General features: G+C 50.3%; 1 protein-coding gene across 1 annotated transcript in view; it reads left to right on the forward strand.

Annotated features, from left to right (window-relative positions):
- The first annotated feature begins 4,714 nt into the window (after positions 1-4,714).
- The window catches only part of LOC115084785 (butyrophilin subfamily 1 member A1-like), a 38,643-nt gene continuing 18,424 nt past the window's right edge, over positions 4,715-24,933 (forward strand). The window contains exons 1-4 of the mRNA XM_029590077.1: positions 4,715-5,042; positions 9,546-9,653; positions 13,865-14,221; positions 16,506-16,787. Of these exons, the coding sequence (XP_029445937.1) occupies positions 9,554-9,653; positions 13,865-14,221; positions 16,506-16,787 (739 nt within the window). The 5' untranslated portion in view covers positions 4,715-5,042; positions 9,546-9,553. The remainder of the gene's footprint in view (positions 5,043-9,545; positions 9,654-13,864; positions 14,222-16,505; positions 16,788-24,933) is intronic.

Below are 24,933 nucleotides of genomic sequence, written 5' to 3' on the forward strand. Positions count from 1 at the left end.
GGAACTGTCAGGCAGGGTTATAAGGGACAGCCCAGAACATAGATTTGACAGGGGAGATGGACTGGGCCTGTCAGGAGAGCCAGCACTAGAGGGACCCCTGGTGGTGAGGCGGTTGCACTGCAGCCATAGCCGTAACAGTACCCCCTTTTCAAGGCCTCCCCCTCCTCCTGGGTCCCATCTTAGCAGGGGGTACTCAATAATGAAGTCAGACCCCTCCTGGGGCGATGCGGCAGGTTCAACTCCTTCCCGAGGTAGCAAGGCAGTCCATAACCCTTCCTGGAGTAATAAGGCAGACACAACCCCAACCTGGGGCAGCAACATAGTCCATAACCCCTCCTGGGACAAGGCGGCAGAGTTAGAACCCTCCTGGGGTAGCAGAGGCGGTGCAGATTTCCATAACCCCTCCTGGGGTGACAAGGGGAACATAAACCCCACCTGGGGCAGTGAAATAGTCCATAATCCCTCCTGAGACGACAGCAGGACTGGTCCGGACCCCTCCAGGGTCGGCATCAGGGCCGGCACAGACTCCTCCAGGGTCGGCGACAGTAGGACCAGTACGGACCCCTCCCGGGTTGGCAGCTGGACCGGTACAGCAGGCTCAGATGGTTGAGTAACAAAGTCTGTTGGCAGGCCCGGTTCGGACCCCTCCGGGGACTGCAGCAGGACCGATTCTGACCCCTCCGGGGACGGCAGCAGGACCGGTTCAGCGGGCTCGGATGGCTGAGTCAGAAAGTCTGCCAGTAGGACCAGTTCGGACCCCTCCGGGGACGGCAGCAGGACCAAATTGGACCCCTCCGGGGACGGCAGCAGGAAAGGTTCGAGCCCCTCTGGGAGTGGCAGCAGGACCGGTTCGAGCCCCTCCGGGGGCGGCAGCAGGACCGGATTAGTAGACTCAGATGGCTGAGTCAGAAAGTCTGTCAGTAGGACCGGTTCGGACCCCTCCGAGGATGGCAGTAGGACCGGTTCGAGCCCCTCCGGGGGCGGCAGCAGGGCCGGTTCAGTAGACTCAGATGGTTGAGTCAGAAAGGCTGTCAGTAGGACCGGTTTGGACCCCTCCGGGGATGGCAGCAGGACTGGTTCGGACCCCTCCGGGGATGACACAGCAGACTCAGGTTCTTCTCGGGGTAGTGCAGCAGGCTCGGACCCCTCTCGGGGTGAAGCAGCAGGCTTGGGCCCCTCTCGGGGTGATGCAGCAGACTTGGGCCCCTCTCGGGGTAGTGCAGCAGGCTCGGACCCCTCTCGGGGTAGTGCAGCAGGCTCGGGCCCCTCTCGGGGTGAAACAGCAGGCTCGGGCCCCTCTCGGGGTGAAGCAGCAGGCTCGGGCTCTTCTCGAGGTGATGCAGCAGGTTCGGACCCCTCTCGGGGAGATGTAGCAGGCTCGGACCCCTCTCGGGGTGAAACAGCAGGCTCGGGCCCCTCTCGGGGTGATGCAGCAGGCTCGGGCCCCTCTCGGGGTAGTGCAGCAGGCTCGGGCCCCTCTTGGGACGATGTAGCAGGCTCGGGCCCCTCTCGGGGTGAAACAGCAGGCTTGGACCCCTCTCGGGGTGAAACAGCAGGCTTAGACTCTTCTCGAGGTAATGCAGCAGGCTCGGACCCCTCTCGGGGTGAAACAGCAGACTCGGACCCCTCTCGGGGTGGAGCAGCAGGGTTAGAAGTAGTGCGCATGGAAGACACAGATTGGACTGCCGTGGGCTTGATACCTGGAGCCAAAGTCTGAAGCTCCTGAATTTGTTTCTGGAGGAGCAGTTTAGAGAAGGCACAGGCAGTTCTAGGACGTCTAGGGAAGGTGCTCGTTAGTGTCTCAACAGCAGCTGTGGGAAGCAGAGCCCTGCTAGAGTTAATCAACTCTCTCCGTCTTAGAGAAACCTGTTCCTGAGGCTCTAGCACTGGTGTCACAGAAGCCTTCTTGGCCAGGTAAGTCCTGGGTTTTTCTATCCACAAACTGCCAGCTAAAATGTCTGTTTTAGTGGAGCCAGAAGCAGAATACCGGTTAGGAGAGCTGATTGTTTTTTCTAATGGAACAGCTGGTCCTAGAGCAGCACAACGGGGGCAGGGTTTGCCTGGTGGTAACAGACACGGAAGACAGGAGCATTTCCACCACCCTGGTTTAGGATTTAGACAATTTAAACATTCCTGATAGACTGAGACGTTCCTCTTATGACAACTACTGCATACCCAGTGTTCTTGGTCTGAGAGTTGACAGGCAAGACAGTTCTTGTAACTGGGATAGTTCAAAGTCTGGCAACAAGCACAGACATAAAAACTTGGAGGCTGAGGCATAATGTGAGTAGAAGGAAAAAGAAAAAATTGGCTCACCGGTAGTACCAAGACCTATCTCTTCCCCTGGAACTTGGTGGCTTCGGCATACTGTTACGAATGGGCTCCGGTCAGGAGTCGTGAACACCACCCAGAAGGGTGGCTCCAGGTGGAGAGAGACAGGAATGGCTAGAAACAGTGTCTGGGTCCAGGCTGGGTCAGGGCAGGTGGCAAGTAGCAGTGTCTGGGTCCAGGCTGGGTCAGGGCAGGCGGCAAGTAGCAGTGTCTGGGTCCAGGCTGGGTCAGGGAAGGCGGCAAGTAGCAGTGTCTGGGTCCAGGCTGGGTCAGGGCAGGCGGCAAGTAGCAGTGTCTGGGTCCAGGCTTGGTCAGGGCAAGGCAGGGCAGAAGGCCCGTAGGCCACACACAGTAAGCAGGGCAAGGCAGGTCAGAAGGCCCGTAGGCCACACACACACAGAAGGCCCGTAGGCCACACACAGTAAGCAGGGCAAGGCAGGTCAGAAGGCCCGTAGGCCCCACACACACAGAAGGCCCGTAGGCTACACACCGTAGGCAGGGCAAGGCAGGTCAGAAGGCCCGTAGGCCACACACACACAGAAGGCCCGCAGGCCACACACCGTAGGCAGGGCAAGGCAGGTCAGAAGGCCCGTAGGCCACACACACACAGAAGGCCCGTAGGCCACACACCGTAAGCAGGGCAAGGCAGGTCAGAAGGCCCGTAGGCCACACACACACAGAAGGCCCGTAGGCCACACACAGTACAAGGTAGCAGGCCCAAAGGTACACCCAGAGCAAGGCAAGGTAGAGCAAGGAATGAATAAGGCCCGAAGGCCGCGCAAGGCAAGGAATAAGGCCCGAAGGCCGCGCAAGGCAAGGTCCTGGGACCAAATGCACAGCAAGCAGGGAAGGAAGGCTAGAGCAGGGAGCCCAGGCGAGCTCGATGCCAAAGCACCGAGGGAACTGTCAGGCAGGGTTATAAGGGACAGCCCAGAACATAGAGTGGACAGGGGAGATGGACTGGGCCTGTCAGGAGAGCCAGCACTAGAGGGACCCCTGGTGGTGAGGCGGTTGCACTGCAGCCATAGCCGTAACAAAGACTAATCGGAGAAAATTCTTGTTCACTCAATGCACAATAAAGCTCTGGAATTTGTTGCCAGAGGATGTGGTTAGTGCAGTTAGTGTAGCTGGGTTCAAAAAAGGTTTGGATAAATTCTTGGAAGAGAAGTCCATTAACTGCTATTAATCAAGTTTACTTAGGGAATAGCCAATGCTATTAATTGCATCAGTAGCATGGGATCTTCTTAGTGTTTAGGTAATTGCCAGGTTCTTGTGGCCTGGTGTGGCCTCTGCTGGAAACAGGATGCTGGGCTTGATGGACCCTTGGTCTGACCCAGCATGGCAATTTCTTATGTTCTTATGGGCGCCAACATTTTGTAGGCAGCAAACTCCTGCTGAACATGGGAAGGAGGTAGCAGAATATAAAAACTGGTAAATAAAATGCCTAGTATGGTGCTGTCCGACAATCAATACTGTCAAAGAATGGAGTGCGCTGTTGGAGGGGGGTAAATGACCAAAGGTTCACTTAGTAGGACGCCAAAAATGCTTGCATCTGCCTTAGCACCATGCAGACTCTCCTCCCAAACTCCAGAAGCTGCAAAGGCCCAGGTGGGTTATCCCACCTCTTCAAGAGCTAATAATGTGGGTGAAGATTGGATTCCCCCTTTATGTAAAACCCTAGCAGCATTAGGGGACAAAGAGCCGTAACAGCACTGACCATGTGCTGGAGTTCCACCAAGCACACTCCAGTAGAAATAACCGGCAGTTGGCTATGATTGGCCAGCTACGAGTGCAGCAATCACTAGATGTCCTTGTGGGAATGCCAGGAACTTGTATAGCTGGGTCCGTCTAACAAGGTGCGTAGGGGCCCAAGGAGGCCAGGAGCTTTGTGGTTAGATATTTTAAGAGAGGGGATGTTTGTGTGAAATAAATGTGGTGCTCATGTATGCTCTGTTATTTAGGTTAATAGGCTACCCATAAGTAAGAAAATGTACAGTGATCTGGATAAGGAGTGAGATCCTACACTCTGGTTGGCAGCTGGCATAGGTCCTGACTCCTTAGCAGTGTGGGCAGGCTGGATAGGCCAGTTGGTCTTTTTCTACCATTGTATACTATGTTGCTGTGTGGATGCAGGTAAGAGCGGTGTCTGACCTCATACATGATTAAACCCAAGATAATTATGATCAGAAGGAAGCAGGGTTTAAGATTAGGAAGGTTTGCCCAGGTACCTAACAGGCTACATAGGTAAATTCGCTGGGCTAACACCTGCCCTCAGTGGGCCAAGTCCATGCACTGTTTCACTGCGTGCGCACAGCACAAGAGCTGAGGGGTGAGGAAGGTAAAGTGCAGCATGGGATTTTCATTTTGAAATCTCAGTGCCTATTGTGCTTGCTGCAAACCAGGAGTAGAGTCCAAAAGTACAAAGCACCTGTTTACCAATGCTTCACCCACCTTTCCTCAACTTTCACTTCCACTTTCTCTCAGACAAAGGTCAAATCTTGTGCTGTAAAAAAGAGCTGGGAAAAATAGTGACAGAGGTCCTTCTTTTTAAAATGTTTTGATATTTATACATTTAGAGGGCCAAATGCATTCCTGCGTTTGATTTCATAAGTGGCTCATTATGGAGAGGAAGGGAGAACGGGCTCGGATTGGGGAATCTGCACTGCTTGGAATTTCTGAGAGACGTTCACGGTGAAGACTGAACAAACGAGGTAGGAGAAAAACCTGTCCACCCACTCCGCTTCCCCGCCTCACCTGCGTTGCAGAGCAGGAATGAGGGAAGGGAGGGATGTGAGAGGGCCTGCAGGCAGGAGTATAGCCTAAACTGAATTTTTTGGGGGGGCCCAAAATTAACATGGGTGTGCACTATAGCCAGCTCCCCCACCCCCATCCCTTATCCCATCCTATGTGGGTTTTCACGGCAGCGGCTACCAAACCCTTTTAATTTCTGGCAACACTGTTTCTCCTGTCTCTTCACTGTCTCCCTGCCCCTGTCTCTGCTGTTTCTCACTCTCCCTCTGTGGCTAAGGCACTACTTTATACAAATGTTACTCTCTCGGGCAGCTATATAGCAATTATTTAATTAGACTTACCTCCGTTGATTCATTCCTGAATATTTAAGGGGCTGAGAGGAGGGGATAAATAATTACCATCCATGGCCTCCCTTTTTCATGTTCAGCTGGGGCAGTGATGCTTCCCCCTTAATGGTGCAGGGGATACTCATGCTTTTCCAGCAAAAAGAGTTGCAAGCGTGGTACGCAGGACGAACATTGCAGTACAAGCTTTCAGTATAAGTAGCTTACAAGGAGAAAAGCAAGGATCCTGTTCCTGGATCAATAGTTGATTATTTACTACTACAGATGTGGGAGATGTCACTTTACAGTAGGGGGTAAATTATACAGATTATACATATAGAGGTGAAAGCATGGAGTTTGGTAGGGATAAGACGCTGAGTCCAGGTTTCAGCAGAGGACTGATGCAGGTTTGGAGTTAGGGGAGGAAATCGGGGTGAGGGAGGGATAGCTGAGAAGGTGGAGTGGTTGATAGCAGGGTTGGGAGAGTGTCTGGTAAGGTGCAGTGGTCAGTTCAGAGCGATGGAGAAGCCATGATTTCAGTAGATTAAGGACTGGCAGTGAATGCAGTGCCTCCAGGCTCTCTCATTGCTGCATCTTTAAGGGGCTGACTCAGATGTGAAATGACCCTGCAGCCAAAGGTGAGGGGGCCTAGCACACCTCCATCCCCCACCCCCACCCCCCCCCCCCCCCCGGCCCACCTGCAGCTATGTCTCTGTCCTTAGGGTGGGGAGGAGAGATCATCTCCAGAACTGTACCCCTGAAGAGCACCTCCAGGAGAGGGATAGGAACCACTCTTCCATGGAATGGTCAGCAGAAAAGGGAGGTGACATTGCTCCTATATACGTCCCTGGGGAGACCTCACTTGGATCACTGTGTACAATGCTGGAGACCGCATCTTCAGAAGGATGGAAACAGGATGGAGTTGGTGCAGAAGGTGCCTACTAAAATGATCTGTGATCTTAGTTCTAAAGCATATGGGGATAGACTTAAATATCTAAACATGTATATTCTAGAGGGAAGGAGAGATACGAGAGAGACATTCCAGTATCTCTAATGTTTCCATGCTCAGGAACTGAGCCTCTTTCAATGGAAAGGAGGCTCTAGAATGAGGGGTCATGGGAAGAATGTGAAAGGGGATAGCCTTAGGAGTAATCTTAGGAAATATTTCTTTACAGAGAGGGTGGTGGATGCATGGAATGATCTCCCAGTGGTTTACCACTATTCTGGGAATAAGATCCACACACAGCTCTGCCAATGCTCCTCATGCCTGCCCTGCAGCACCCCTTGCTATTACAGTACTGAAACTCCCACATATAGCTCTGCCAATGCACCTCACTCCTGCCCTGCAGCACCTCCTGCTATTCCAGTACTGATACCCTCACACACAGCTCTGCCAATGCACCTCACTCCTGCCTTGCAGCACTCCCTGCAATTCCAGTACTGAAACGCCCACACACAGCTCTGCCAATGCTCCTCATTCCTGCCCTGCAGCACCCCCTAATATTCCAGTACTGAAACTCCCACACACAGCTCTGCCAATGCACCTCACTCCTGCCCTTCACACCCTGCTAGTCTAGTACTGAAACTCCCACACACAGCTCTGCCAATGCTCCTCACGCCTGCCCTGCAGCACCCCTTGCTATTACAGTACTGAAACTCCCACATATAGCTCTGCCAATGCACCTCACTCCTGACCTGCAGCACCCCTGCTATTCCAGTACGGAAACTCCCACACACAGCTCTGCCAATGCACCTCACTCCTGCCCTTCACACCCTGCTAGTCTAGTACTGAAACTCCCACACACAGCTCTGCCAATGCACCTCACTCCTGACCTGCAGCACCCCTGCTATTCCAGTACTGAAACTCCCACACACAGCTCTACCAATGCACCTCACTCCTGCCCTGCAGCACCTCCTGCTATTCCAGTACTGAAACTCCCACACACAGCTCTGCCAATGCACCTCACTCCTGCCCTGCAGCACCCCTGCTATTCCAGTACTTAAACGCCCACACACAGCTCGCCAATGCTCCTCATTCCTGCCCTGCAGCACCCCCTACTATTCCAGTACTGAAACTCCCACACACAGCTCTGCCAATGCACCTCACTCCTGCCCTACAGCACACCCTGCTAGTCTAGTACTGAAACTCCCACACACAGCTCTGCCAATGCTCCTCACGCCTGCCCTGCAGCACCCCTTGCTATTACAGTACTGAAACTCCCACACACAGCTCTGCCAATGCACCTCACTCCTGACCTGCAGCACCCCTGCTATTCCAGTACGGAAACTCCCACACACAGCTCTGCCAATGCACCTCACTCCTGACCTGCAGCACCCCTGCTATTCCAGTACTGAAACTCCCACACACAGCTCTGCCAATGCACCTCACTCCTGACCTGCAGCACCCCTGCTATTCCAGTACTGAAACTCCCACACACAGCTCTACCAATGCACCTCACTCCTGCCCTGCAGCACCTCCTGCTATTCCAGTACTGAAACTCCCACACACAGCTCTGCCAATGCACCTCACTCCTGCCCTGCAGCACCCCTGCTATTCCAGTACTTAAACGCCCACACACAGCTCGCCAATGCTCCTCATTCCTGCCCTGCAGCACCCCCTACTATTCCAGTACTGAAACTCCCACACACAGCTCTGCCAATGCACCTCACTCCTGACCTGCAGCACCCCTGCTATTCCAGTACGGAAACTCCCACACACAGCTCTGCCAATGCACCTCACTCCTGACCTGCAGCACCCCTGCTATTCCAGTACTGAAACTCCCACACACAGCTCTGCCAATGCACCTCACTCCTGACCTGCAGCACCCCTGCTATTCCAGTACTGAAACTCCCACACACAGCTCTACCAATGCACCTCACTCCTGCCCTGCAGCACCTCCTGCTATTCCAGTACTGAAACTCCCACACACAGCTCTGCCAATGCACCTCACTCCTGCCCTGCAGCACCCCTGCTATTCCAGTACTTAAACGCCCACACACAGCTCGCCAATGCTCCTCATTCCTGCCCTGCAGCACCCCCTACTATTCCAGTACTGAAACTCCCACACACAGCTCTGCCAATGCACCTCACTCCTGCCCTACAGCACACCCTGCTAGTCTAGTACTGAAACTCCCACACACAGCTCTGCCAATGCTCCTCACGCCTGCCCTGCAGCACCCCTTGCTATTACAGTACTGAAACTCCCACATATAGCTCTGCCAATGCACCTCACTCCTGCCCTGCAGCACCCCTGCTATTCCAGTACTGAAACTCCCACACACAGCTCTGCCAATGCACCTCATTCCTGCCCTGCAGCACCTCCTGATATTCCAGTACTGAAAATCCCACACACAGCTCTGCCAATGCACCTCACTCCTGCCCTGCAGCACCCCTGCTATTCCAGTACTGAAACTCCCACACACAGCTCTGCCAATGCACCTCACTCCTGCCCTACAGCACACCCTGCTAGTCTAGTACTGAAACTCACACACACAGCTCTGCCAATGCTCCTCATTCCTGCCCTGCAGCACCTCCTGATATTCCAGTACTGAAAATCGCCCACACACAGCTGTCAATGCTCCTCTCTCCTGCCCTGCAGCACCTCCTGCTATTCCAGTACTGAAACTCACACACACAGCTCTGCCAATGCTCCCTTACTCCTACCCTACAGCACCCCATGCTATTCCAGTACTAAAACTCCCACATACAGCTGTCAATGCTCCTCGCTCCTGCCCTGCAGCACCCCCTGCTAGTCTAGTACTGAAACTCCCACACACAGAAATACAGGTCTGTTAAAGCACCTTAATCCTTCTCTTTGACACTTCCTACTACTGTAATAATGAGACTCTGTTCCCGACATGTACAGCTCTGGCACTGCACCTCACTCCTGCCCTGCTGCATCCCCTGCTATTCCAGGATCGAGGACCCCATCCCCCTACACACAGCTCTATCAATGCTCCTCAGTTCTGTCCTTCAGTACCACTTTCTGCTCTAATACTGAGACCCCCATATGCAACTCTGCCAGTGCCCCTCAGTCATGTCCTGCTAGAACTTTCTCCCATCCCCAAGCGTTAACATGTTTTGATGTCATTGTAACTTGAGTTCAGTTTGTTCCAGTTTACATGATTTAATATTTTCAGAAGTACTGATGATGGATTTTCCTGAATCCTGCTGGATAAGGGCACTCTCCTTCATTCCTGCCTTTATCCTTTTCTTGATGTCTCATCAAATCCAGACTGGAAATGCAGGTAGGAGCTCACGCCAATATTAGCCTTTAATTCCTGGAGTCGTTTTTAGGCGTTCTCTATGAAAAGAACCCATTCTAGGGGAACAGGTCATGTCCTGCTGACTGTGACCCAGTATCAGTGGAGAAACCTGCAAATGGCTTTAGATGAAATTTGATATGAGAGTTACACACAGATAAAGAGCAAAAAAGTGATACTTTCAAACAGGACCTGTCATAAAAGATAGCTACTCTTATATGAAGCTTAATAGAGGGAGGCCAAGGTTTGGGGGTACGTGAGACATTGTCGGTGATGCAGCCGGGATTTTAGAGGGACCACATGAACAGTGGGTTGGGTGTATCTGACCGTGCGTATCAGTGAATCGGCAGTGGATATCTAGGTTTTTTGTGATCCATATATGCTTAGTGTGTGTGAAGCAGTAAAGAACACCATTGACAAGTTAATAGGTGCGAACAGCGGGAGTAGACCTTGCATACTTGACATGTGATTTATAACGGTGGCCATTTTATCCAGGCTCAGTCTTTCTCTTACAATTTGTGCACAGCTGTCTCATGAACAGGACGATACAGTAAGGAGCGGTAGGAAGAGCTGTGTTAGTGCCGGGCGCACCTGCGGTTGCCGCACGCACAGTCCGGCTCACCTACCGCTCGATCCTGTATGTAAATAGCTTGCAAATGCAAGCAGCGTCTAAGAAGCATCCGTGAAGCGTTAGGCCCGCGCAACCCATTTTACTGTATAGAGCGCTATACAGTATCTTGGGTGCGCTGGCCTAACGCTTCACGGACACGCTGGTATCTGTCATTTCAAATGTCATTTCAAATGACATTTGAAATGACAGGTACCAGGAAGTGGACGGTTATCCTACGCTCGGGATTGCCAGTCCTCTCTCCCCTCCTCCTGAAGCAAGGTGCGAAAAGCAGCCTTGCTTCGGGAGGAGGGGAGAGAGGACTGGCAGTGTAAAGCAACAAGGCGACTTACTTTTTTTGCAGCCCCCCTCCGTAGACGGACATCGGCGAAGACGACCGCGGCTCCCCTGTCTCCAGCTGCCCGCGAAGATGGACGCATCGCACGGGCGAAAGTGGCCCCTGTGCGTGCAATTGGGCCGCTCAAGACGTGACGTCACATGTCGTGACACCAAACGTCGTGCCGTCACGCCTTGAGTGACGGCACAGGGGCCGCTTTCGCCCGTGCAGGCGTCCATCTTCATGGGCAGCTGGAGGCAGGGGAGCCGCGGTCGTCTTTGCTGATGTCCGTCTCCGGAGGAGGGCTGCAAAAAAAGTAAGTCGCTTCGTTGCTTTACACTGCCAGTCCTCTCTCCCCTCCTCCCGAAGCAAGGCTGCTTTTCGCGCCTTGCTTCAGGAGGAGGGGAGAGAGGACTGGCAATCCCGAGCATAGGATTGCCCATCCTCTCTCCCCTCTCTCTCTTGCAACTTTTTTTTTCGCTTTTTCGCTTTTTTCCGCTTTCGTTGCTTCGGGAGGAGGGGAGAGGACTGGGGCTGCCCCGGAGATCAGCACCCATGGACGCGGCCAGGGCAGGTGAGCAGGGGCTGGGGGAAAGTTTTCCGTCTACCCTTACCCCTGCCTCTAACGCAGGGATAAGGGTAGGCGGTAAGTTAGCAGGTTAAACGCGGGGCAAAACGGCAGGGTAAAAAAGCGATAGTCGGGACGCACGTTACTGTATGGGAGGGAATAGCTAATTCGATCGTTTACATGTAATATACATGCCACGGGCGGAAGGGGTTACCCGGTGATTTAAGGACGCGGTAAGAGTAGGTTAAAGGGGATAGTGTATCGCAGGAAGGGCTAACGCGGCCGAAAAGTGGGTAGAAAGCGGGTTAGGAGCAGGGTAACCGCGGCCGCATTTTACTGTATTGACCTGGAAGTTAGGGGAAACATGAAAATAAATCTGTTATTTGCAGTTAATTGGATTAACAAAATTATCCCCCATAAGTCCCTTCTACAATATTTCCTCAAAACTCTCTTCTAGTAACAAAGTCTCAGCTGTACCGTGTGGCAATTGATACCCTGTGCAGATTGCTGGGCAGACTGCATGGGCTATTGCTGATTGTAACTACATTACTAAATGACAGGAAATGAAGATCCCAACTGCTGACGCTCCTTTCTACAACTTATATCGAGCTGAAGAGATCTCCCAACTGCCTCTTCTCCCTCCTACAATCTGACCAATAGCAGAGTTTTCCCGATTCCCTCTTCTCCCTCCTACAATCTGACCAATAGCAGAGTTTTCCCGATTCCCTCTTCTCCCTCCTACAATCTCTGACCAATAGCAGAGCTTTCCCGGTTCCCTCTTCTCCCTACTACAATTTCTGACCAATAGCAGAGCTCTCCTGGTTCCCTCTTCTCCCTACTACAAACTCTGACCAATAGCAGAGCTTTCCCGGTTCCCTCTTCTCCCTACTACAATTTCTGACCAATAGCAGAGCTCTCCTGGTTCCCTCTTCTCCCTCCTACAATCTCTGACCAATAGCAGAGCTTTCCCGGTTCCCTCTTCTCCCTACTACAATTTCTGACCAATAGCAGAGCTCTCCTGGTTCCCTCTTCTCCCTACTACAAACTCTGACCAATAGCAGAGCTCCCGCCTACAATCTCTGATCAATAGCAGAGCTCTCCCGGTTGCTTCTTCTGCCTCCTACAATCTCTGATCAATAGCAGAGTCTCCCGGCTGCCTGCGTTCCTCCTCACATCCATATTGAATTTTCAAATCAGCAAAGATTCCCCCAGAATGTCCATCAAAGATGTTGCTGGTGCAGGATGTGCTAGTACTTTGTACAGTCTAAAGCTGAGTGAATTTGCACAGAGAAAGTACTGCTGTGTCTTGCCACTGCTATCTTTCTGAAAATGTCCCCCTCATTATCATGCCTGCTACAGATGCAGAACCTTCACAATAGGACCTGGGGCGCTATGATATAGATAGAAGGAGTCAGAATTGTGATGTCCGTATGTCATAGCTTATGAAAGTCTTGGTATTGCACTTGTCCCTGTGAACTTGGTGAACAGACCCAGTGTATGGTCTGATTGTCCGTCCTGGAGTGCCACAAGCAGGCCAGGATTTCAGGACATCTACAATGAATATGTATGAGGTATATCTGCATACATTGGAGGCAGTGCATACAAATATAACTCCTGCCTATTCATTGTGGAAATCCTGAAAACCAGAACTGTTTCTGCCACTCCAGGACCAGAGTTGCCTGCCCCTGCTATAGTCTCCTTCCAAGAATATCCTGCAATCATCATCTATTGGCCATGAGGAATTATCTTACAAACGGTGCTGAGAGGACATCAGGACCCTGAAGCTGGAACCTCCTGGCCCTTTTTTTGGAATTTCCAAATTCTAAGGCTAACCAGTCAGCTCATGGAAGCAGAGGCTCAGCGCACAGCTGTCGATACCCATGAAGGGCTTTTGAGTCTGAATTCTAAATTTGTCGAGCTGTGCCCAGAGAGTGGGATGCAAGAGCTGTAATTTTAATGTGCTACCTGCATAGATTTCAGCTCAGAAGAGGTCTTACATTCACTGTGACATTTTCCTGTGGACCTGTAAATACTGTTTTCCGCTGTCTTTGGAATCCCAGCTGATGTAGTGGTTTGGACTTATTGTATATTGAAACGCTCGCCAGTAGGAGAATAAGAAGTGCCACCATCTCTGGTCTGCACCATCTCAGAGAGAGACCTGAAAGAGATCGGATGCACCCTTTAGTTTACTACAACACCTCGCTGACCACTGTCCATTAACTGATAACCAGGGCAGGATTTATCCCAACCATCCAGGTACACATAGAAAAGCCATTTCTATAGACAATGGGTGTAAAATTATCCAAACAGATGGAACGAGAAGCTTCCTCTCGCAGAGTTTAGAGCAGCGATGGCCACAATGGGAGAGAGAAGAAATTAAAGCTTCAGCTTCATTAACTGACCAAATTATCCGTGTTGGGACCATGGAGTCTCTCTCTCTCTCTCTGGAAAGGGGTCTTCGAGCAATGGGAATTATGATTAGGTTCATACAATCTGAGGTGCAAATGAAGCTTGCCCAGTTTTGTAAAGTAGAAGAGGTTTTAGAATTATTGGTCATTTTCTTACTCCTGCCTCAAGGCCTTTGCAGTTAGAACAGACTTTTATGCAGTTCTTTAGATCTCTAGGCGATTGGTCCCATATTCTTCCTTGCTAATTGATGTCATTCCATTTGTTTGATAACGCAGAAACAGCAGAAAAGTTTAAAGTCATCGGTCCTGATTACACTGTGGTGGTTGTTCTGGGTGACGATGCCGTGTTACCCTGCCACCTCTCCCCAGGCCTCAGCGCCGAGTACATGCAGGTAAGGTGGTTCCGATCCAGCTTCAATTCACTCGTGCACCTGTACGAAAATGGGATGGATCAGAACCGGCACCAGCTCCCAGAGTACCAAGGGAGGACAGAGCTGATCAGAGATGACATCTCCAAGGGCAGCGTGGCAGTGAGGATACGCACCATCAAGCCATATGATGAAGGACACTACACGTGTTTCTTTCAATCTGATATTTATTATAATGAAGCAACCTTGGAGCTGAAAGTAGCTGGTAAGGGGAAGATTTCTTTCTTTTCTAGCTTTCAACCCTTTATGTTTTATTATAATATTAACTGAAATTCATAAACAGCTTTTCTTGCAAGAGACACCAAACTTCCCTATTGTAGATTCACTGCAGGACTCACTGATATTACAGATCTATTCATAGGAACCAACTTTTGAAAAATGATGGGGTTTGCTGGACTTAACACAAATGACAATGTGCCCAGCAAAAATGAAAAATCGGAACACAGTTCTTGCTCGCTTACATTGGCTCCCAACAGAACAAAGAATAAAAATTCAAAATGTTACTGCTGTTGTACAAGCCCTCAAAGTTGTTGGGACTTTGCATCTCTATATCAGGCCACTCAAGCTTTGTGATCTGCTAGTGATGTAGCATTTGTTATCCCTTCACTGAAACAAATTTGGCTTGTAAGAACTCATTCTCATGCCTTTTCCATCATTAGCCCAGTTTTATGGCATTCTCTTCCAACCGACCTGCAGATCATTGATGATGATAAGCAGCTGAAGGCATATTTATTTCAGAAGGCCTGCCCTGCATTAAAATATGCCTGTAGGGTTGGGTTATGCTGCTTATTGTTGTTTACTGTTTATGTTTTTATAATGTTTATATTTGTTAAGGTTATTTTGTGTGATGTTTGTATTATTTTAGGTTTTATGCTATATCTGACACTGTACACTGCTTAGTACAATGTGTTTGATTTAAGTGGTTTAAAAATGCTGATAAATAAATACAATGGGTTGCAAGAGTGACTGACCAGCTTGTATTTAAATGTCCAGGTAATGCGGATATGGCAAAGACTCATTTGGCCAAACAAAAGCTAGGGAAGCACTCGACATCCCACCAGTCACTCTTCTCCCCAACCTCAGCTCATCCCCACCAGTCTCCTCCCTCCATTCCCCCTACTACAGCCCATCCACACACAGTCTCTCCCCACCCTCATCTGTCCATATCACTATCTTTCTCTTTCTCTCAACCCCCCTTTTCTGTCATTCCTCTAATCTCCTCTCCTCTCCTGTCTCTCCTGTTCCCTTATCCCTCCTCTCTTTGAACTCTTAGGGCCAGATTTTAAAAGCCCTGCGCGCGTAAATCCAGCAGGATTTACGTGCGCAGGGGGGTTACGCGCACTGAGCCTATTTTGCACAGGCCCGGCGACGCGCGCAAGTCTCGGGGCGCGCGTATGTCCTGGGGCTTGAAAAAAGGGAAGGGGCGTGGTGGTCCGGGGCGGAGGGCCTCCGTAGGGCCTCTAGGCCAGGGGATTGCGCGCCGGCGCAACCTACGCCTGCCTGGAGGCAGGCACAACTTCTTTAACAAAGGCGAGGGGGGGGTTAGGTAGGGCTGGGGAGCGGTTTAGGTAGGGGAAGGGAGGGGAAGGTGGGGGGGGAGGGAATGGGGAAAGCCATCAGGGCTCACCTAGGGCTCGGCGCGCACAAGGTGCACCCCCTTGCGCGCGCCGACCCCGGATTTTATAACATGCGCGAGGCTGCGTGCGCAGGTTATAAAATCGGGCATAGATTTGTGTGCGCCAGGTTGCACGCACAAATCTACGCCCGCGCGTAACTCTTAAAATCCGGCCCTTGAAGTTCAACTTTCAAACTGGCGTACATTGGTGGGTGTGAGCCGGCGCACGCTCAGGGACGTGGTGATTTTATATCTTGTGTGCCTGTTATAAAACAGGCTGGCCGCACGCACGTGTGCACCCAGTTTTATGCGGTCGCATGCCTATGCACGCAAATGCCAATTCTACCGTGTGGGAAGGGATTTTAAAAGGGCCACACACCAACGCCATTTCCAGTAAAACCAGTTTGTCCCCAGTTCGCCCATTTAGCAGCTAGGTTCACCAACCCCTCCTAATTTAATTGCCTTTACTCCCCCCAGTTAGCCTCGACTGTTTAAACCCCACAGATCTGCCTAATTTTCTTTATTTTACAACTTACACCTCCTCCATAGCAGAAGTAAATTTACCCGTCAGGGGACCTTGGTGCGCCCCAGGTTGTGTAAATATTTACGCACATCTCTGGTTCCCGCCCTGAAACGCCCATACACCGCCCAGGTCATGGCCCCGCCTCTTTAAGGAGAATTTTGAGATGTGCGTGCTGCGGCCAGTATGCGTGTATCCGGGCAGCTTTTAAAATCCACTTGACGCACACGAGCCCAACTTATCCATGCAAAATCAGCCTCATGTTTAATAAGGGAGTAAAAGCCGATCATCTTGTCAGTGTAAGAATGAAAACTCTCTCTAATGTTCTGACAGAGTTGCTTTATTTTCCGTCAGGTGTGGGCAGTGCTCTATCCATCTCTGTGAATGACCATCAGGACAGAGGAATCAGGGTTGTGTGCGAGTCTACAGGATGGTATCCAGAGCCAGATGTGAACTGGAGGCGAGAAGATGGACAGAATCTGACATCGTTATCCGAAACAGAAACAAATCAGCAAAATGGTCTGTTCAACATCAGAACTTCCCTGCTTATGAGAACAAATCAGTACAGGAAGGTTTCCTGTTGCATGAGAAACACCGTCCTGGACCAAGAGCGAGAATCATCCATTTCTATCTCAGGTTAGTGACGATCACAGGGAGCAGCCTCTGTAATAGAAAGTGTGAAGGTAACTGGGACTTATTTTATATCATTAAACAGCAGCAGGGCCTCCTAGAATCTGCTCCAACAAAGGCTGTTAACATCTTCCCTCACCTCCCAGATGAAGATGTCTGAGTTTCATTTCCTCTGCTTTATTCCATTTTCAGGTATTGAAGCCTTGTTCTTTCCTCACTAAGGCCCTGGGGCTGGCTCTGCAGCTCTTTCAGTTATTGCAGCAGGAACTCTTGTCCCATAAGGCAGGATGAGAGCTTTAGCTAAAAAAAAAAGTTGAGAAAAGTGCTAAGGGCCCTGATGAAAGTGAATCCTGAATGATTTAAAAAGATAAGTTTCTGTTGTCTCACAAAGCATGGGAGGGACTGATTCACTAGATTGTTTATGCAATGGGGCAGATAATATTAATTACTGCCCATCTCGCTCAAAATTCACAAGATGAACAAGAAAATAGGAGATGGGTTGTTTATTCTCTCAGATAGAGCTAAGATCTGGGGGACACTCTACGAAACTAACTAGGAGCAGATTTAAAACTAATTTAAGAGTTGGGTTTTTTTCCCCAGTGAATAAACAATTCTGCAGTGGAATCTGTTACTGGAGAATGTGATCACGTAGTAAAGCTGAGTTATAAAAACATGTCTGGACGAGCTTCTGCGGGACAGATTCATCACCAATTCCCGGGTGTCTTCCACCTCTTAGTTCTGGGACTGAGCAATAGGAAATGCACTTTCTTATTAGGATGTGCATTGATAAGGAAACCAAAGGAGAAATTACTACTTACCTGATAATTTCCTTTTCTTTAGTACAGACAGATAGAGCCAGAACAAGTGGGTTTTGCACCTCTACCAGCAGATGGAGACTGAACAAAACTGACGTCACGGTATATATACCCCTGCAGTGACATCAGCCCACCAGTATTCTCTGCAAAAGCCAACTGCAGACAGACTAACAAAACTTGATTATTAACAGATAACCATTCCAGCACTCAGCCAACAAGGAAACACTGAGCTCAGGCAAAGAATGTATTAACACCAGTCTAGCGATTGGAGTAACACTTACCACTAACCCTTGGAAATATGCAGCCACTCAGGAGGACAATAGTGCAACCCGCTGGCAGCTAATGGCGGGAAGGTGGATCCACTTGTCTGTACTAAAGAAAAGGAAATTTTTTAGGTAAGTAGTAATTTCTACTTTCTTAGCGTTCAGACAGGTGGATCCAGAACAAGTGGGATGTACCAAAAGCTACTCCCGAATAAGGTGGGAGGCTTCCCACAGTCCAATCAACACCACTTGCGCAAAGGTTGTGTCCTCCTGAGCCTGGTCATCCAGGCGATAATACCTGGAAAAGGTATTAGAGATGTGAATCGGAACCGGAATTGGTTCTGATTCCGGTTCCGATTCACATCGTTAATCTTTTTTTGTGCAGCCCAATCGCGGTTTTGTTTATCGGCTGCGCCCGAGCCGATAAACAAAAAACCCACCCGACCCTTTAAAACTGTTCCCTTAGCTTCCCCCACCCTCCTGAACCCCCCAAAACTTTTTACAAGTACCTGGTGGTCCAGTGGGGGTCCCGGGAGCCATCTCCCGCTCTCGGGCCGTCGGCTGCCACTAATCAAAATGGCACCGATGGCCCTTTGCCCTTACCATGTGACAGGGTATCTGTGCCATTGGCCAGGCCCTGTCACATGGTAGGAGTAATGGATGGCCGGTGCCATCTTTAAAAATGGCACGGGCCATGTCTCCTACGCTCTTTAACATCTATCTTTTACCACTATGCCAGCTCCTCACCAACCTCAATCTAAAACATTTTCTGTACGCAGATGATATTCAGATCTTGATCCCCATTAAAGACACCTACTCGAAAGCACTAGATCATTGGGAAAACTGCCACCAAGAAATCAAACGCCTCCTCACCAGCCTAAACCTAGTATTAAATTTCACCAAGACCAAATTCCTGCTCATCTCTCCAGAGAACAGTAACATCACCTCTACTCATCCAGGCAACCCACCAACCACTCAAGTGAGAGACCTAGGAGTGATAATTGACAATCGGATGAACTTGAAAGCTTCTATTAACAGAACTACAAAGACTGTTTCCACAAACTCCAAGTGCTGAAAAGGATAAGACCTCTCTTCCACTCTCAAGATTTCAGAACGATCCTACAAGCAATTATTTTCTCAAAGATAGATTATTGTAATTCTATCTTACTGGGTCTCCCTTCCTCCTATACCAAACCACTTCAGATGGTACAAAATGCGGCAGCACGAATACTGACAAACACCAGGAGAAGAGACCACATCTCTCCAATCCTAAAAAACCTACATTGGCTGCCAATTCACTTCAGAATCATCTACAAGTCCATTTCCTTTATATACAAAATCATCCATCAACACGCTACAATTCACCTGCAAATACCTCTCCACTTACACAACTCCTTAAGACCTACCAGAGACGCATACAGAGGATCACTCCAGGTACCTCCTACCAAAGCCACTAGACATATTACCTTAAGAGATAGGACCCTCTCTACAGCCGGTCCCCCTTTATGGAACTCCATCCCCCCAATCTCAGACATGAGCCCTGCCTCCCAACCTTCAGGAAAAGACTTAAGACTTGGCTGTTTAAACAAGCATTCCCGGACTCCAACTTATGTCTCACAACATCAACATTTATAACACAGCCAGCTCAATGTCAGCTCTTTGTAAATATTTTTAGCTGTTGATAACCTTTCCTTTTATTTCCCTCTTCTCCTACTTCAATCATCCTTGTTATTTGTAACTGCTTTCTTCCGCACTATAGTTCTAGTCTGAAGTTTATTATGCACCCCTGTTTAACTGTAAACCAGCATGATGTGATTGTATCATGAATGCCGGTATATAAAAACCTTAAATAAATAAATAAAATAAATAAATAAATATTTCTATATGGCTCCAAGCCTGGAGGAATTTCCCCATCCTTCAGGGAGTAAGGATCAGCTTCATCATCAGTACCATCTGCATCCCTCTTGGGAAGACCAGCAGCTGATCTAGGCATACTCCGATGCTTACCCGCAGCACCAGGCATGCGGGATTTCACCGCCCGAGATCCTGATCTGTTAAGATTGGCCAGGGCTGAGGACTGCCCCTGAAGAAAAGACTGCAGTCCTTGAAAAAATTCTACCCAAGAAAAGGCGGAGGGATCCATGCCAAAACCAAAAGGCACCTGTTAGGGGAGCTCCAAACTCAGGCGACCCTTCTGGCAGCTCTTTACTCAGGCCCGCATCAGGCTGGGAAGAACCGGGTTTAGTAAAATCAGACAAAGGCAATTGGCCCTGAGCTTCCAAGCCGAGCTGACACAAGCTAGAGGAAATGCCAGGCTGAGATGCCCAAATAACAAGCAGCACAAAGGGTAAAGCACTTAGGTTTCTTCGCTATAGGCGGCATCAGTCTGTCAGTATGCTTTAACAGGCATCTAAGAAGAGTGTGCGTCCAGCTGTATGCATGCTGCAAAAAATAGGCTCCCAAAATTGAGGTGCCCAAATTCTAGAAATGTAACCCTATTGTTGTGACCGTCGGTCTACGACGGCTTCACCCTACCTTCTTACTCCTCTTGCTCACCTCGGACTAATGGCTGCCGCAGCATCTGTCTGCCGACCTCTCCGGCGTCCCCGGACCGGCTTTGGTGCTGCTTCCCACCTTGCTCCTCCAAGGTACCATAGGGCACGTGCGCACGCCACCCTCATCTTTATTTCCTTATTGGCGCGAACCTCAGGGGCGTCCCCCTGAGATGATGTCACGCTGCTCGGATATTTAAGCCTTCCTCTTTTGCTAGCTAATCGAGTTAGCAATGGACTTGATAGGATTTGATTCAATTCGGACTCCTTACCGGAATGTTTACGGATGGGATTCGCTCTCCGTACTGTAGCTACTCTGCCACTCCAGCGTTATCTGGAACTCACTGCTAACGGGGTACCCGCACCTCGGGGGCCTCTTCTGCTTCTTTCAGGTGTTATCAGGAAACCGGTACTCGCTCCTCGAGGGCCCATGTTCCCTGAGTCACTGCCTGCATCTACAACCCTTTCTACTTGGAAGACTTCACCAACAGTTTCCATCAGTGAGTACAGATACCATCTATTCCACAGTACTGCTTCCCTGGAACCAGGTACTCGCTCCTCGAGGGCCTGCCCTCTGTTCCAGTGCCAGACCTCTCGTCAAGTGGAACCGCTGTGTGAGTACAATACCACTGAGTCTCACTGCTCTAAGGGATCAGGTACTCACTCCTCAAGGGCCTGCTCTCCCTTTCTCAGAGCTTCTCCTATTCTACCTGTGACTCTGTATGTTTCTCACTGTATACTCTTAACTCTCAGTCTCTTTCCACTACAGCACAGCCAAGCAGAGGATCCGCTGTTCCAGCGTCCTGTGGGATACTCGCCCAGCCGGGCTCAACATCTACTACTCACTACTGCCACCTCTGGTGGTTTCCAAAATTGTTTAAATAAAGATTCAATCTGTGTTTGTGTGTCCAGAGTCTGACACCGTGGTCCCTCACGGTACTGCGTCTTTTTCAAAGTGGTTAGAGCAATAGGTTGAGAAGCAGGGAAACCAGGATCCGAATCCCACTTCCTCCAGAGATGCTTCTTGTAACCTTGTGCAAGTCATTTTGTCCCATTGCCTGAGGTACCCACTTATACTGGAAGCTCTTTGGGGCAGGAAATTACTGCACCTGAATTCAAAAAACCGCTGGAAGCCACTTTGAGCCTTTCTTGGAAAGGTGGAATAAAAATCCCTCCCCTCACCTCCAAAAAGTTGTTATAAATTGCTTTAACAAGGAAACCCGATTGAATGAATCTGTGCCATTTGCTGCCTTCCTACCTGAGTCTGCTACGTGGGAAATGCATCTCACGATCATTCATTGTGGATATTTTGAAAAGTTAGATCTGTTTGTAGCCTTCAAGGACTGGAATTGATCCTCTGTGATAAAAACACCCACATTGACTTCTCCACTCATTGCATCCTCTGGGATTCGGATCTTGTTGAACTTCAAAATATGTGTGTGGTCTCTGCTAAGCAGCTTGATGTCTTTCAGTTTCTAAGACTGCTTGTGCCCCTTCGCCTCTCCTCTCCATCCCTATCCAGCCTTCTTTTCCCTGAATCCAACAACCTGCTATGGAAATCCTTTAGGCTTCTCATATTAAAAATGCTCCAGATGGTCGGGGAGTGGCCAAGATGGCGACTGAGAGAGACGTGGGTGTGTGAGCTCCTGAAAGCGTTCGTTTTCTTTATGGTAATTTTTCTTGTTGAGGCCTCTGAGTGATGCCACATATGAAGTGCAAAGGCCGGGTGAGAGAGAGTGCCCCGACCCCCTCAAGACCTGCGCTTATTCAAACGACGCTGTCGGGCTTTCAACCTTTGCTAGAGGTAACAGCATCCACCGCCACTTCCACTGAAGCTCTCAGTGTCGTCCCTAGCAGCTCAATCCACTGCTGATGATATCCATCAACTATGGACTCAGACTAAAGAAATGCTAATTAAAGCGGGTGATCAAGCTAAGAAGTCCTACGACGCTTACCATTCTAAAGCTCCTGGGGCAGATTTTATAAATCTGCGCACACGCATACTTTTGTTCGCACACCAGGCGCGAACAAGAGTACGCGGGATTTCAATAGATACGCGCGTAGCCGCACGTATCCATTAAAATCCAGGGTTGGTGCGCGCAAGGCTGCCCAAAATCGGCAGCCTGCGCGCGCCAAGCCGCGCAGCCTGCCTCCGTTCCCTCCCCCCACCTTCCTCTCCCTTCCCCTACCTAACCCACCCCCCCGGCCCTATCTAAACCCCTCCCACCTCTATCACGAAAGTTACGCCTGCTCGAAGCAGGCGTAACTTTGCGTGCGCTGGGCCGGCTGCCGCGCTCCATATTCCGGTCCGGGGGCTGGTCCAGAGGCCGCGGCCATGCCCCCGGAATGCCCCCGGGCCGAAACCACGCCCACGGCACCGCCCCGGATGACGCGCTGAATGTGTCATGCCCCCTTGACACGCCCCCCAATGATGCACGGATCGCAACATACCCCCCGAAACCCCCCCCCAGGAAAGGCCCGGGACTTAAGCGCATCCCGGGGCTTTGCGCACGCCAGAAGCCTATGCAACATAGGCTCGGCGCGCGCAGGGGGTGTTTGGGCCAGGTTTTCAGAGGGTACGCCCGTAATTTACGTGTGTACCCCTTTGAAAATCTGGCCCCCTGTGTTTCAACCTGGTGACAAAGTCTAGCTATCAACTAAGCATCTGAGACTAAGTTACCCTCAACTCGATTTGCTCCTCGCTACGTTGGACTATTTCCAATTCTCCGACCTCTTGGTAACATTACGTACAGTCTGATGCTACCGCCTGGATTGAAAATCCACAACGCATTCCACGTTTCACTTTTGAAACCACTCATTCTCAGTGAGTTCTCATCCAAGTCTCCTGAACCATCTTCTATCAATGCAGAAGAAGACCTAGAATACAAGGTCAATGCCATTCTAGATGTGAGAAAACGTGGCAAGACTTGGGAATACCTTCTATCTTGGGAAGGTTACAGCCCCGAAGAAAATTCTTGGGAGAAGATGGCTAATATCCTTGATAAAGAGATGCTTCATCAGTTTCACCAGATGCATCCTCGGAAACCAAGACCTGGTGTCCGCCCTTTGAAGGGGGGTACTGTTGCGACCGTCGGTCTACGACGGCTTTGCCCCGCCTACCTTACTCTTCTTGCGGCTCATCCCACGCACCTCGGACTACTGGCTGCCGTGGCGTCTGTCTGCCGACCTCTCCGGCGTCCCCGGACCGGCTTTGGTGCTGTTTCCCACCTTGCTCCTCCAAGGTACCATAGGGCACGTGCGCACACGCCGCCCTCATCTTTATTTCCTTATTGGCACGAACCTCAGGGGCATCCCACTGAGATGACATCACGCTGCCCGGATATTTAAGCCTTTCTCTTTTGCTAGCTAATTGAGTTAGCAATGGACTCGATATGATTCAATTCGATTCGGACTCCTTACCGGAATATTTACGGAAGGGATTCACTCTCCGTACTGAAGCTACTCTGCCACTCCAGCGTTATCTGGAACACTTACTCCTAACGGGGTACCCGCTCCTCGGGGGCCTCTTCTTCTTCTTTCAGGTGCTATCAGGAAACCGGTACTCGCTCCTCGAGGGCCCATGTTCCCTGAGACGCTGCCTGCATCTACAATCCTTTCTACTTGGAAGACCTCACTAACAGTATCCATCTGTGAGTACAACTACCATCTTTAAAAATGGCGCGGGCCGTCCAGTGCTCCTACCATGTGACAGGGGCCAGCCAATGGCACGGTTACCCTGTCACATGGTAAGGGCAAAGGGCCATCGGCGCCATTTTTATTAGTGGCAGTCGACGGCCCGAGAGTGGGAGATCACTCCCCGGGCTGACTGGACCACCAGGTAATTTTAAAACGTTTTTTTGGGGGGGGGGAGGTCAGGAGGGTGGTGGATGCTAAGGGAGCGGTTTTAAACGGTCGGGGTGGGTTTTTTGTTTATCGGCCGACAGCCCGAGCGCAAGAGAACGCTCCCGGGACCCCCGCTGGACCACCAGGTAATTTTAAAATGTTTTTTGGGGGGGGGTTGGGAGGGTGGTGGAGGCTAAGGGAGCGGCTTTAAATGGTCAGGTGGGTTTTTTGTTTATCGGATCGGGTGCAGCCGATAAAAAAAAAACGATCGAGCCGGACGAAAAAAAATGCACGATTTGAATCGGAACCGGAACCGAACTGATTCTGGTTCCGATTCACATCTCTACTTTCCACTACAGCACAGCCAGCAGAGGATCTGCTGTTCCAGCATCCTGTGGGATATTCGCCCAGCCGGGCTCAACATCTACTACTCACTACTGCCACCTCTGGTGGTTTCCAAAATTGTTTAAATAAAGATTCAATCTGTGTTTGTGTGTCCAGAGTCTGACACAGTGGTCCCTCATGGGACTGCGTCTTTTTCAAAGTGGTTAGAGCAATAGGTTGAGAAGCAGGGAAAGCAGGTTCCGAATCCCACTTCCTCCAGAGATGCTTCTTGTAACCTTGTGCAAGTCATTTTGTCCCATTGCCTGAGGTACCCACTTATACTGTAAGCTCTTTG

Source organism: Rhinatrema bivittatum, chromosome 2, assembly GCF_901001135.1.
Source record: "Rhinatrema bivittatum chromosome 2, aRhiBiv1.1, whole genome shotgun sequence".
Taxonomy (NCBI): domain Eukaryota; kingdom Metazoa; phylum Chordata; class Amphibia; order Gymnophiona; family Rhinatrematidae; genus Rhinatrema; species Rhinatrema bivittatum.